Raw genomic sequence first — 12,594 nt, 5'->3', positions numbered from 1 at the left:
AAAAAAAAAAAAATAACGGAGTTAATTTGAATGAAAAAAATTGATTCTTTTGGTTTATTACCAAAGAAGGCTCGATTTTCTCTCTTCTCTTACTTCTTAACCATTCTCTCTCCCCCTCTTACGGCTACCAATTTCTCCTCTTGTTTCTTATCTTACTTTCTTTTTCCTTCTTTTTTTTGCCTCCCATCGTTTGCTAATATGCTTATCCTAAATCTAGGTTACTTCTCCACTATTTCATTCCCCCATACCACCCGTTGATCACCTTTTTCCTCTCCTCCATTCCATTTCATCGAATTCAAATAGTACTATTTTATGACTTATTTTATCCTGAAATAAATTTTTTTCTGAAAAAAATTTATTCAGATATACTGATTAATATTCTCCTAAAATCTGAGCATTAGATCTGAGAACAGATCTGGTCATAGCTAGCCCTCAGATCAGTATCTCTTCCATTCAGAAAGGCCAATCAGATGCATCAGATCCGATTGATCTGCATCAAATCTAGGGAGGAAACAAAATGAAATAGGAGAATGCAACTACAACAACAGTACAAGGGAGGAGATATGACGCATCTTGTTGCAACATACAAGTCACTTTGTAGAACTGCAAAGTGCGTACAAAATATGCTAGGTGAAACAAGTTGAACCTGAGGAAGTTACAACACAATTAAAAAGACAACAAAACTCAATCCTGACCACCCCCAACAAACACGATAAGGACACATAATATTAAACCTGCCCAGGTCAATGCCAGGCCAAGGTGCAAAGCCAGTATGGTGAAAATCTTGACAACATTAATTTCATGGCAATCAGATGCCTGAGCCTAGGTGATGTCTTGACAGCTATGGGCATCACCTTCAAATATTTATTAGGAAATACAATTTCTGCCATAGGATACAGAGGGTTTCTACTAGATTAGCCACATCCAGTTCATGGCCCATCCCATCAATATGGCTCACGTTCCTTATGTTGCTCCCATTCTAAAATACTAGATTTATCTAGAGCATTCCCATTATTGAAATTGAAACAAATTAGAATTCTTTAGCTTTCTACAACGTCTAGCAGATAAAATATTCTCGGGAACAAGGTATGATTTGCACCCACCCCCAACATCCCCACTGGATCTGTGCACTAATAAGTACTCTCTAGCTAGCCTAGGGTGGATAACAACCAAACAAAGTTGCAACCCCATGTCAAAAAATTAAGCCACCATTATAGCCAACACACACAGTTGTGGAAAACCCAAAATCTCTGAAGAAGAATCTCACCTAAACATTTGTCTGATCATGCTAGTGTAATCCAGTTCGTCATCGTCCTCAAAGGGCCTCCTTGCAGGCTGCTTCTTGGGTTGGTACTCTGGCTTAGTGGCACGCATTGGACCTTGCCTAGGGTCCTTAACCTATATAATTCATACAAATAAGTATATATTTCTCCATGTGTAAGTGAGGTGTAAGTGAGAGTATGTGAGAGTGTGAGTGTGTGTGTGTGTGTGTGTGCCACAAAGAGAGAGAGAGAGAGAGAGAGAGAGAGAGAGAGAGAGAGAGAGAGAGATGAAAACCTGAGGTTTGGAAGGCACTGCCTGTTTTGCCATAACCCTTGCTTTGTGAGGTTCTCGAATTTCCCTTTTCTGCTCCAAATGTTTCTTCTGAACCAATGGATTGACCTTAGATAAGGCTGGTTTTTGAACAGCAGCCAGATTACTTTTTGCAACTACTGCAGGCGCCTTCTTTTCCATAGTAGGAGCTGATATTTTAGAAGGAAAGCCTTTAGGCACTACAGGCCGACCAGGACCGGTTCCAGTATTCTTTGTAGGAGCTGACATTTTAGAGGGAAAGCCTTTAGGCCCAACAGGCCGACCAGGACCATTTCCAGTATTACTACCAAGCTGTTTTCTAGGATCTGCAGAGGTCAAATTGGGTCTACTTGTAGGAGCAGCCTTGTGAGGCCTTGCTTGAGACTGTATCTGGCGATTAATAGATATCGGTTTTCTTTCTTCACGACCATTAGAAACTGGCCTGCTTCCATCCTTGCCAATTGGCTGCTTGTTGCTCTTCAATGAGGCTTGGGCTGATCGTGCATCTGCCACATCAGGAAAAAACTGTATAAGTTTCTCCAATAAAAAAAATACAATATTTAAAGCAATGAACAAACTATGAAATTTAGTAGACAGACAACAAACCAGAGCTTGGGACAGAAACATTTCGAGATGGAGGCACTTTTGGAGGGGCAGGAAGCTCTGCGTCGTCAGACAATAGAAAGGAATAATCACGAGCATCCTTGAGCTTCTGTGCTTTAACTTTCAACTGCAACATAAGAATAATCCACACGCTTGATTAGAGGATATCCATGAGTTTCAAAGTTACTCAAAGAAGTTTAACAAATTGATCTTTTACCTCATTAATGACTCGATGTGTTTGGGCATGCAAAGCAGGTTTTTTTTCTTCAGTTATTGAAGCGGAAGCTTTTTTGTTCTACATACAAGAGATAATTGACATGGTATTAGACATTCAACTCGTTTAAACATAAAAATTATGAAACGGAGAAAAGGTCAGATGTGCAGTGCATTATCCCTGACATCTGAAGCAAAAGGTTTGTGATACATACAACAAGATGATTTGAGATCCTGGAAGCCAAATGTTGGTTTTCTAGCAGCGACTTGCTTTCTTGGATTACTCTTTGCGCAATAACAGGCTGTGAAGGGCCAAAAAACGAGCCGTAACTGCAAAGGAAGATCCACTGCATGAAGAATGACATCATCTATGAACAAGCCCTAGGATTAAGACATAAGATAGATAACCTCTATGACAATTAATAGATAGAATATGACATATTCATCACTAACCATCTGAGAGATGGAAATATTCACCACTTATAATAATGTCGTTTTTTTCTTTCATTCTTCCACGAGAAAAAGGAAAATTTATTAGCATTTTTTTTTTTGGGGGGGGGGGGGATGGGGTTGGAGGAAGTTGTTTAGCCAAGCTTGTGATGATGCAAGCCATCACAAACTTCACTAATTGACTAATTCAATTACCCATCGTTAGCTATCATGCCAAGATTCACATGCATTAGATCATCATGCTTTTTCCAGAGTGGACACAATCTTTGAAAGTAGAACTGAAGGATTCCAAATAATGAAATAGATCCCATCACAGATAATTCCAGTTTAGTGAAGTTTACGAAATTCCCTGTCCTGTCAGACAAATTCATGGAGTACAGAGCACATGGAAATAGATCAACAGGGATTTTCAGTCGTGTAACCAATAATTCATAGATTGAAAACATGTGGAAACTATAAAGGTGGGTTATAACTTCCTTGAAACTGTAAAATATGAGCAAGATGGTGCCTGAGAAATTTAATAGGATACAGGAAAATGAGAGCCATGGGAAAGAAATTATATATCACTAACCTGTCATATGGAAGTTTTTTTTTATTGTCCAGAGACTCTTTGGAACCAGCAGCATATTCCTTCTTCATTTTCTTCCTAACAGATTCCTTTATCCGCTGCCTCAACTCAAGGTATTCAAGTTCCTCCTTTGTTGGCTTTGGATCTTCTTTCTCGTTTTCTTCTTCTTCATCATCTTCTTCTTTGTAATAATCCTCTTCCCATGCCTCGGCCTCATCACCTTCCCCATCCTCTTCATACTCATCTAAATCTTCATCAATTTGATGAAGTTCCTAAACATTAAATAAAAAACAAACCAGATAACTTTCATTAAAATTCATTCTTTACAGAACAAATAAGTAGTTTTCCATATATCAACAGGGAGACTTACTTCTCTACTGTAGCTCCGCATCTCTACGTTATATCTCCAAGAGATTTCTTTACAGGTGCCAACAAGAATCCAATGCCTGCAAATCAAAAGCCGTTTGGCAAGGAAAAGTTCAATATTTTCCCTACTAAGTGAAAATGCAGCATCTCTGTCACCCTCTTTGGGGAATTTTCCTTCACAAGTGTTGCCAAAATAGAGGAAATTTGGCTTTAATTTGATCAAGTAATTTTTTCATAACAATCATGAAGTATAAGATAAGGTCCTGTGTTAAATTGTTGATTTGGGAACTACTTTGTGCTTGTAATTGTAAAAACTATGAATAATCAATTCATTTTGAGCTTGACGTAAAATGTGTGTTTCGAGTCAAATATTTCTTCAAACAATTGTACTTCAAACTTTGTATATTTAACGCCTTCAGAATTGCTTTTAAATATTCATTCTATACTACTTCTACCTTGAAATTAGAAAACAACAAGAACAAAGATCGAAATAACGAAATATATAATAAGAAGCCTCCATCTCAGATCAAAGCAATAAATCTAAAACCTAATTTCCCAAAAACAAAAGTAAATAAAACCATCCAAGCAGATCTCACATGCATCACATAGACGAAATTCAGACCTAGACCCATAGTAATGAGAAGGAAAATATGTTAAAACAAAAAGGAAGGGTGATCGATCGAACTCTGAACTAATCCCACCAACAAATAAGAAAGAAAGAAAAAAAAAATCGAAGTATAAATCGGCTCAGATTGAACAGAAAAATCCAAAAAAATAGCATCAACAAGATCTTACCGGTGTCAATCAATGAAAATCGATAGGAAATCGCAAGAGATCTTCGTCAGTTAGATCTTCAGATCGATCGCGTAAGCAGCAAGTAAGACGACGAAGCTTAACAAAGAGACATGAGAACCAGAGCCAGGTCTCTCTCTTTCTCTCTCTCACAAGAAGTCACAAACGAAGGCATTCATCGAAAACCCTAACTATGAAAGGGTAAAAGGGGAGGCGTTTCTTCGTCGACGGGGGTTTCTGGATGCGGGAAATTGGAAACCGAAGGACCCAGAAATAAAGATAACTGCTGCTAACTTACGCGGGTGTCGTATAACGCACCTCATTACCTCGTCCGCCCGTTACCCAGTATGTATAGAAACAGGGTTATTGCCTATGACTGACTCGGGCTTTGAGTTACCTAAAAAATTTCTCTACAAATCGAGCAACTGAGTTGCGGTTTAATAACAGTCTAACATGTGTATTGAGATTGTGATAAAATTCATTGACAATAAAAGAACGATAATTTCTTATATCTACTTGATAAGAAAAAGATTCAAATCCCGTGGCCTTTGACAAACCTAAAACTCACCCAGAATTGAATCCTTACGAATACAATCAAAATGGGAAGCTTTCTACCACTCGTTCTCTTGTTTTTATCAATGAGAGTTTCAACTACTAGAAAATGAGAATGATGGTTTTCCTCCCATCCATTGACTATGATTAATTGCTTAAACTATCAAAATTGAATATCAACTACCCATGGTTACATTAAAGGTACTCTTGATTCAAAGTTTTAGTACACCTCAATTGCCTTTAGAGGAAGGTTGTTGCTTTGAACTCGAAGGTACTCAATTTGCTTTTATATGCTTTCAGCTGTGAAGAGTTCGACAAGATGTCCATTTACAAGATAAGAAAATGTGGAATACTTCGGAGGTAGTGTGGGAAGGTACACATAAGGTAAAACTCTAAAAGACAAAATGTTATTAAGTTCATGAATATGCATTTTTTAAGATGAATAATGATGATACTATTATTGCTATGTTTTCAAGTTTCACTAGGTTCTCAAGGCTCTACCCAAAAGGTGGGAGTCTAAAGTTATAGCCATTGAAGAAGCCAAGGATCTTACCTTGCTACCCTTAGATGAGTTGTTAGGTTCTCTCTAGAACCGTGAGATGATAATGGGTAAATCTAATTATAATAATAAAGGCTTGGCACTAATGGCCTCTTTGTTTGATAATGATGAAGAGGTAGTGATGATGGTGACATTACCCTCATAACTCATAGTTTTAATAAGTTTCTTAGATATATATGTAGAATATTTTTATTTATTTATTTTTAATGTGTATATGCGAGGGGTCCATTAGGGACCATACAAGGACCTATGAAGGGGCTAGAATGCGGTTCAAGAGTGCCACAAACTTCTTGAAAAGCTGGAAAGTGTACATAGGGGGTTAATAGAGGTGCCTTTTTAGATGTCGCAAAGGGACTAGATCCACTAACCAATTCCCCGAGCGCTCTCTAAGGGAGTAGTGCCAACCACTAGGGTAAACCCTGGATCGACAACTGAAAACAAGGGTGTTACCTCTTCAAGAGTTATTCAATGCTTTAAGTATAAGAGAATTTGCCACATGGCCAATGGATGTAGGATGAAAATGACCTTAATGACAAAGACTGAACCCTAGCCAGGATGAAGAAAAAGGCTTTGTCCGGCAAATGAGATGAAAATGAGGAATGTTAAATGTATCAATTTGGTGTGCTTAATCCCCAAGACTAATGCACCCGGGCAGCTGATGAACCCTCTAAGGAATTGTTGGATGTCCTTAGGAGATTATAGAGAAGCCTAAGTGGTTTGAATTTCAATGGCTAGAAATGTGTTCACTGGAGTATGAACAACTATATTTTTTCACCTTTGGTGTTCTACAAGCATAAAACTCTTAATAGGAGTGAACAACCACACCACTAGGATTCTCTCCTTCCCTCCCACTACTGTGATTCCTCTTTTCCACTTTTAGGGAGATCTCAAGTGCTACTTCTCTCTCTTCTCTTTGTGAGATGTGAGTTAGGATTTCAAATCCTAGGAGTGTGAAGGAAGATCATCTTCTTCATCGATTGTGCAAGCTTTTTATAAGGATTACCGCTATTTCCTATTGTTGTTGCTTGGGGAAGCATGAGCTATATTCTGTTGGAGGTATTGCACTTGTGGTACAACAGTTAATCGTTGTCCTCTCCTTGAGAAACTTTTAATTCGGCACTGCCGAGTATAAAAATTCCTCTCTCTCTCTCTCTTTTCTCTCTCTCTCTCTCTCTAGGCTGCACACACCATTAAAAGATTGAATGATTAATCAATGCATTAGTTTTGGAAAGGCCCCATTAAATCTATGATTAAGTTTGCAGGAAGAGAGCTTCAACTCAGACATTGATCTTCAAGGATTTATGTCAAGAGAAACCTTGTTATCTCACCAACAATGGCTTCATGAAGCATTCATTGAACTGAATTCAATTTGAGACGAATCTAAACTCTCCAATGGAGTCACTTTGAGGAGAACCAATCCTCCTAATAGAGATATATGTCTCTGATATGAATGTCTTCGACTTGATTTTAAAGGTAATATCAAATTTGTTGCAAAGAAGGAAGAGAAACCATGTACAAACAATCAGGGGCAACTCTACAGGGAGAACGAGAGCAAGAGGACCCCAAATCTAAAGACCAAATAAAGATGTACAAACCCATGGAGGGCCCACCCCAATCGGCAGAATAATAATATCTAGTTGAGCAAGAGAACCTTGTCCACTTGTGCGGCCACTGCGTAGGCCAATGGGAGGCCATGCGAAGACATCTAGTCTAAGGGTAGTGTTGTCTTTTCGCGCCCACCTGTATCTAGGTATAGAGATATGCAAGCGAATGGAATTCTTTTATCCTATGAAATTTATTGCAAAGAAGGAAGAAAGAAGGGCCACCTACACCACAACCATTCTATTATGCATTAGTTTGGTGGTTTCAAATTCAAGCTCTTTGATCAAGCATTGTAGAGTCGGACAGTTTGAGTCAAACCTTTTCTTCACTAAGGGTGTTGTCACCATGTCTACGCATTCAATAACAATTTGAGTGTCAATCTCTATATACTCCTCCGTATGAAGAAAAACAACATTCTTCTAAGTTTTCTTCCTTCAACTGTCATATTTATGAGTCTTATAAGCTAGATAGTGTAACTATCTAATACAAGTATAGTTGATAGTAGAAAAAATCAATAATAATATATTGATAACTAATTATTGTATTTTCACTTTCATCACTGTCATCGTCATCGTCGTCAATATCACCATATTATTGTTAATGTTATTTATTATTATTGGAGGGGGGCTTTGGCACACCGTCTCCCATAAATTAGTAGCATGCCCTCCAGTAGTTCAGGTTGAGTTGAAATTTTGTGTATAAATGGATCCAAATGCCCTTTTCTCACCTATTAAATTACAATCATCATTAATGTTAGCCAAGTGGCAAAAAGATATATGAAAAATCAGGAATTATGTACCAAAAACTAGAATGTGTTACATGGACATACACACAAGGGTATATGCTTACATATTAGAGATATATAGATTCTTAGGCTAAAATTTAACATGAGAAATCCACATCATTTCCTAAGGTGCATTTGTTTTTTCTTAAGCTATCTTATGGGCTTTATTGAAAATCAATACAAAATTATATATTGAAATGCAAAGAAAAAAAAAAATCCATTTCAAAATCCACGATATTGCTTTCCAAAATAGTGATGGTATCTTGATCATTTGTACCCTTGGCACCCATAGAGGACCCCACCCCATCATAGGCTAGATTTTTTCTCCCTCACTCAATTATGTTCATTGATCATATACAACCAAAAATTTTTAATGGAAAACAAACAACATAAAATAAAAATTTATAGATAATAGTCAAATATTTTGTTGTAAAACAAATACACACTAAACATTCAATGATCATAACGAATTCCCCTCCCATGTGTCCAAAAAAAAAAAATAGTGCATGCTATATACTTTGGGGTGAGAGTGTCCTGAAATATTGTATTTCTTACTAGTACTACATTATTATTATTATTTAACCTAACCACCAGTTAAGGTATATTTTATCAACAAAGTCAATAAAAAGTATGGAAAAGTATCTCAGAGATTCCCACGGAAGTTGCTTCACCTACACCTCTCTATCTTTATCCTCCTTGCCTTGTATTGATGAACTGTATCCCACCCCCTGATTGGGGAAAATTTTTGCTGCTATGAGGGCTTGTAGTCAAAGCAATGGAATAATTCACTTCCCCTTTGTGCTCTCGAATACTCTCCTAAGTTTTTAATTTCTTCTAAAATACCCTTCGAGATTCCATTTATTTGGCTGTGAGCTGAATTTGTTAGCAAAATTTCATCCCCCTGATTGGATAGTTGTGTACTCCATACTGCTAGCTCAAATTAAGAACCCTCTCCCTAAATTCTATTAGTAAAATGTTCAACTAAACTGAAAAATTAGATTAAAAAAAATAAAAGCTAAATACAAGATTATGAAAAGAATGGATTACTAAAGATGAAAGAGGAGAAAAAAACAGATATTCTTATGAACAAGAATTATTAAGCAATTGAGAATAGACAATGTACAAAAATAACTTAGTGGCGTCATTCCTTTTACCCAATCCTTGTTTGAAGTATGTTCTTGTCTTTGTTTATTTCTTCTTTTTTTTTTTCCCTTTCTAATATCTTTATTCTTATATTAGGAACATCTTAGATGATCTTTCTCTTAGTAGTGGTATACTAGTAAAGATCCAGATAAAACATTCAATTTTCTTGAGAAACACTGATTAAATGTTAGATGTACTGAAAGCTTAAAGAAAATGTCTTTTTTGTTTTTGGGTGTGGGTGTGGGTGTGGGTGTGGGTGTGGGTGGGGGGAGTGGAGTGTGACTTTTGTGCCCAAACACATGGGTATAATGATCAGCCGGCTACTTATTGGCCCTAATGCATGCGTAGAAACCACACTTCCCATAGAAAACACTTCCTTAAATAATAACCATAAACATGTAGTACTGACATAAGAAAACCTAAAAAGCATGAAAAGAAAAAGAAAGAGGCAGAAGAGAGATATCTGCTTCTGCAAAAAATTTCTAATTTTCAAATGAAGAGAGAACTAGGGCTAGCATGTGTTCACACCAAAGTAAGGAAATTTATTTCTTCAATGTCTAAATAGTCACCTTATAGTGCATAACATACTCCGGATGAATTCTTCAATGTTCTTATCTGAACTTCCACCTTCATCTACTGCTTCTTTGGCAAGTTGTTTCCACTTATCACACTTCATTCTCATTTCTTTTCCTTTCTCTCCCTCTGTAACTTCCCTTATACAGACCTCTATTTCTTCTCTTCTCGAAATCCCATTTTCATCAACCTTAGTTCTCAGTCCTACTTCCCATTCATCCTCAACAAACTTCGCATTCGTGGTCTGATCACTCCATTGTGGCAACTCCACCATTGGTATACCTAAGCACAATGACTCCAGCGTTGAATTCCATCCACAATGTGTAACAAAACATCCCACAGCCTTGTGGGACAACACCTCCAACTGAGGGCACCATTGCACCACCAACCCCTTCTCCCATACTTCTTCTGCAAAATCACTAGGAAGCTTTCTTTTCTCTGATTCCCTCACTACCCATAAGAAATACTTGTTTCCCCCCTTAAGAGCCCATGCTATTTCCTTCATCTGTTCTTCAGCAACTGAAGCAGTGCTTCCAAAAGAAACATAGATGACAGAATTAGTTTCCCTCTTGTTTAGCCAGTTCATGCAGATTTCACTCCTTGGGTCAAAAAGGTCAAGACCATAATCTTTGTCTTTTTCAATCCTCTTGTCTAGATAAATAGAAGGTACAGTTGGTCCAACTGTCTTGATTGGCCAGAGATTTGACATCCATTTGACCACCTAAGAATAGTTAAACTAAATCATTAAGAAAAACAAATACTAAAGAGATTGATTAAGTATTATGCTTGAAAAGGATTCAAATAGAGAGTCTGGATTCTGATCCTCTACTCACAAGGGATTCCATCATCCATGGGGTATTATACCACGAGTCAATGATGCTTTAAATGCTCTGACTCGTGATCTGAATATCTTAGAAGAAGAGATCTCATTTGGGAAGGGTAAATACTCCTATCCCTACGTGGGAGCTGATCCAAACACATAGTAGAACACTTACCTCATCCTCTAACCTGTCAAATGTGTTGAAGAGAAGCCAATCAGCTTTATCAATGTTGGAGAACTGATTCAAGATTATGGTACGAACTCCAGGGTGGGATCCATAGACAGAAACAAAAGATGGCAAATCAGCAATAGCAAGCAGTGGCAATCCTGGAATGGAAACTGTTGGAGAATCCACAGGTACCTTCAGTAGACCTTGTTGAACATGGTAGTAAATGTTGCAGACAGCACACGATTGGGTGAAGAAAGAAGCACCAGGCAAGTTGAATTGTTTAGCTACATCAAGAACCCATGGATAGAATGAATCATAAACAACACAACTAATAGGATTACCCAACCTTTCAAGTTTCTTGATGAGATCCCCTAAGGTTTGTGACCCAACAAGTTTAGATCTCTCAAGATAGCTTTCAATTCCATCTTCTTTCTTAAACCCATCATCATAGCCATCAGAGAATGTCTCAAAACTAATAGGGCAAACTTTGGTGTGCATGGACTTGGCAACAGAGGTGGTAATGGCTAGTCTGACCTTGATACCTTTGGAGAAGAGTCTCTTTGAGAACTGAAGAAGTGGGTTTATGTGGCCTTGAATGGACAAGATGACAACTAGAACATGAGCCTCATGGGTTTGCTCTACTGTCTCCATTGTCTTGAGTTGAGAGCTTAGCTCTCTCATGTAAATTCTCTAAAGCATTTACGTGTTTATATTCCTTTGGTTGTGGGACTTTAGGTTATGTCTTTGATCTGCATTAGTTTTGGAAATGCAACTTACATTATTTTATTAATATTTCATTGGATGACATCAGTGCCGACGTCAGCACATAAATAGGGTTTAGTGGGGTTCACATATAGTCAAGACCTATTAGCATTATCTTAATCGTTAATGACATTTGATCTAGGGCATTAAATGGAGCGGGTCGGATATGAGTTTCCATTTGGGTTTGGGCACTGAAATATTAATAGGACCTATTTTATAATATGGGTCTTAGACATAACCTCATCATGGGAACAATAGGACCTATTTTATAATATGGATACCTCCTATATTAAGATCCTAGCCAAGTCCTATCCACAATTTGATGATCACAATAACCAACGACCCGATCCAAGTAGGGAAAACCCGATCCATGGGAACTAGGTTATAGGTTTCCTTTAAGGTAGACCATGCTGGCCTGTTGCCTTTTTTAATGGGCTCTTGGATATTTGGAGCTCTATATAGCTTATAATCTAAACCCCTATAGCCTCTACGTCCTATACCCTATACCCGTATAGGTTTTGGCTTTACATTAGAGTTTAAATTGTAGTTTAGTTTTCATATTAAAAGATGGATCAAGATTCAAGTTTGCTATACATCTAGATGTATAGGCAAAATTAAAGCCTACTTAGACTATCCAGCTACATTAACTTTGACAAAGGTAGAACATTTTATTTTCTGAACTTCATGAGAGACTAATCCACATGTTGTGATCCAACTTTTGGTGTGGGTTGTATCCATACCTTTACCCGGGTTTGGATCGTAACATTAAGGATTGGTATTATATTAAATATGTTAATCAAATTGGGTCCCGACTTGGTTTATTCATGGGTCGCTCATGTGGGATAAGTATAGACTCGCTAAGATTAGGAACCGTAGCTGGTCAAATCTCTATAAATAAAGGTTTGGCTACAACAAAATATGTTTTTCACATAATCTTTAAGATCTTTCTTTTGTCTCTCCCAAATTGAAAGTGTATGTCTCTAAGTATCTCTATTGTCAAGATTTGGAAGGTGAAATTTTATCTAGCAAGTTTGCCGCAATCCTTTGCTTGTCACAATTTGCGTAG

The 12,594-nt window shown here is 37.5% G+C and overlaps 2 protein-coding genes across 2 annotated transcripts in view; both read right to left on the bottom strand.

Annotated features, from left to right (window-relative positions):
• The window catches only part of LOC122083233 (protein spt2-like), a 6,595-nt gene extending 1,723 nt beyond the window's left edge, over nucleotides 1–4,872 (bottom strand). The window contains exons 1-8 of the mRNA XM_042650962.1: nucleotides 4,568–4,872; nucleotides 3,777–3,852; nucleotides 3,410–3,678; nucleotides 2,604–2,718; nucleotides 2,393–2,470; nucleotides 2,179–2,302; nucleotides 1,558–2,078; nucleotides 1,268–1,398 (exon numbers count right to left, since the gene is read on the bottom strand). Of these exons, the coding sequence (XP_042506896.1) occupies nucleotides 1,268–1,398; nucleotides 1,558–2,078; nucleotides 2,179–2,302; nucleotides 2,393–2,470; nucleotides 2,604–2,718; nucleotides 3,410–3,678; nucleotides 3,777–3,797 (1,259 nt within the window). The 5' untranslated portion in view covers nucleotides 3,798–3,852; nucleotides 4,568–4,872. The remainder of the gene's footprint in view (nucleotides 1–1,267; nucleotides 1,399–1,557; nucleotides 2,079–2,178; nucleotides 2,303–2,392; nucleotides 2,471–2,603; nucleotides 2,719–3,409; nucleotides 3,679–3,776; nucleotides 3,853–4,567) is intronic.
• A 4,835-nt stretch (nucleotides 4,873–9,707) lies between these two features.
• LOC122083509 (mogroside IE synthase-like) lies at nucleotides 9,708–11,428 on the bottom strand. The gene is made up of 2 exons (XM_042651346.1): nucleotides 10,773–11,428; nucleotides 9,708–10,498 (listed from the first exon to the last, which is right to left on the bottom strand). The coding sequence occupies exons 1-2, from the start codon at nucleotides 11,415–11,417 to the stop codon at nucleotides 9,770–9,772; spliced, it is 1,374 nt and encodes a 457-aa protein (XP_042507280.1). The 5' UTR covers nucleotides 11,418–11,428; the 3' UTR covers nucleotides 9,708–9,769.
• Nucleotides 11,429–12,594: the final 1,166 nt, after the last annotated feature.

Source organism: Macadamia integrifolia, chromosome 7 (assembly GCF_013358625.1).
Source record: "Macadamia integrifolia cultivar HAES 741 chromosome 7, SCU_Mint_v3, whole genome shotgun sequence".
Classification (NCBI taxonomy): domain Eukaryota; kingdom Viridiplantae; phylum Streptophyta; class Magnoliopsida; order Proteales; family Proteaceae; genus Macadamia; species Macadamia integrifolia.
The sequence above is the reverse complement of the archived record's forward strand: the minus strand, read 5'-3'. Positions and strand labels throughout refer to the sequence as shown.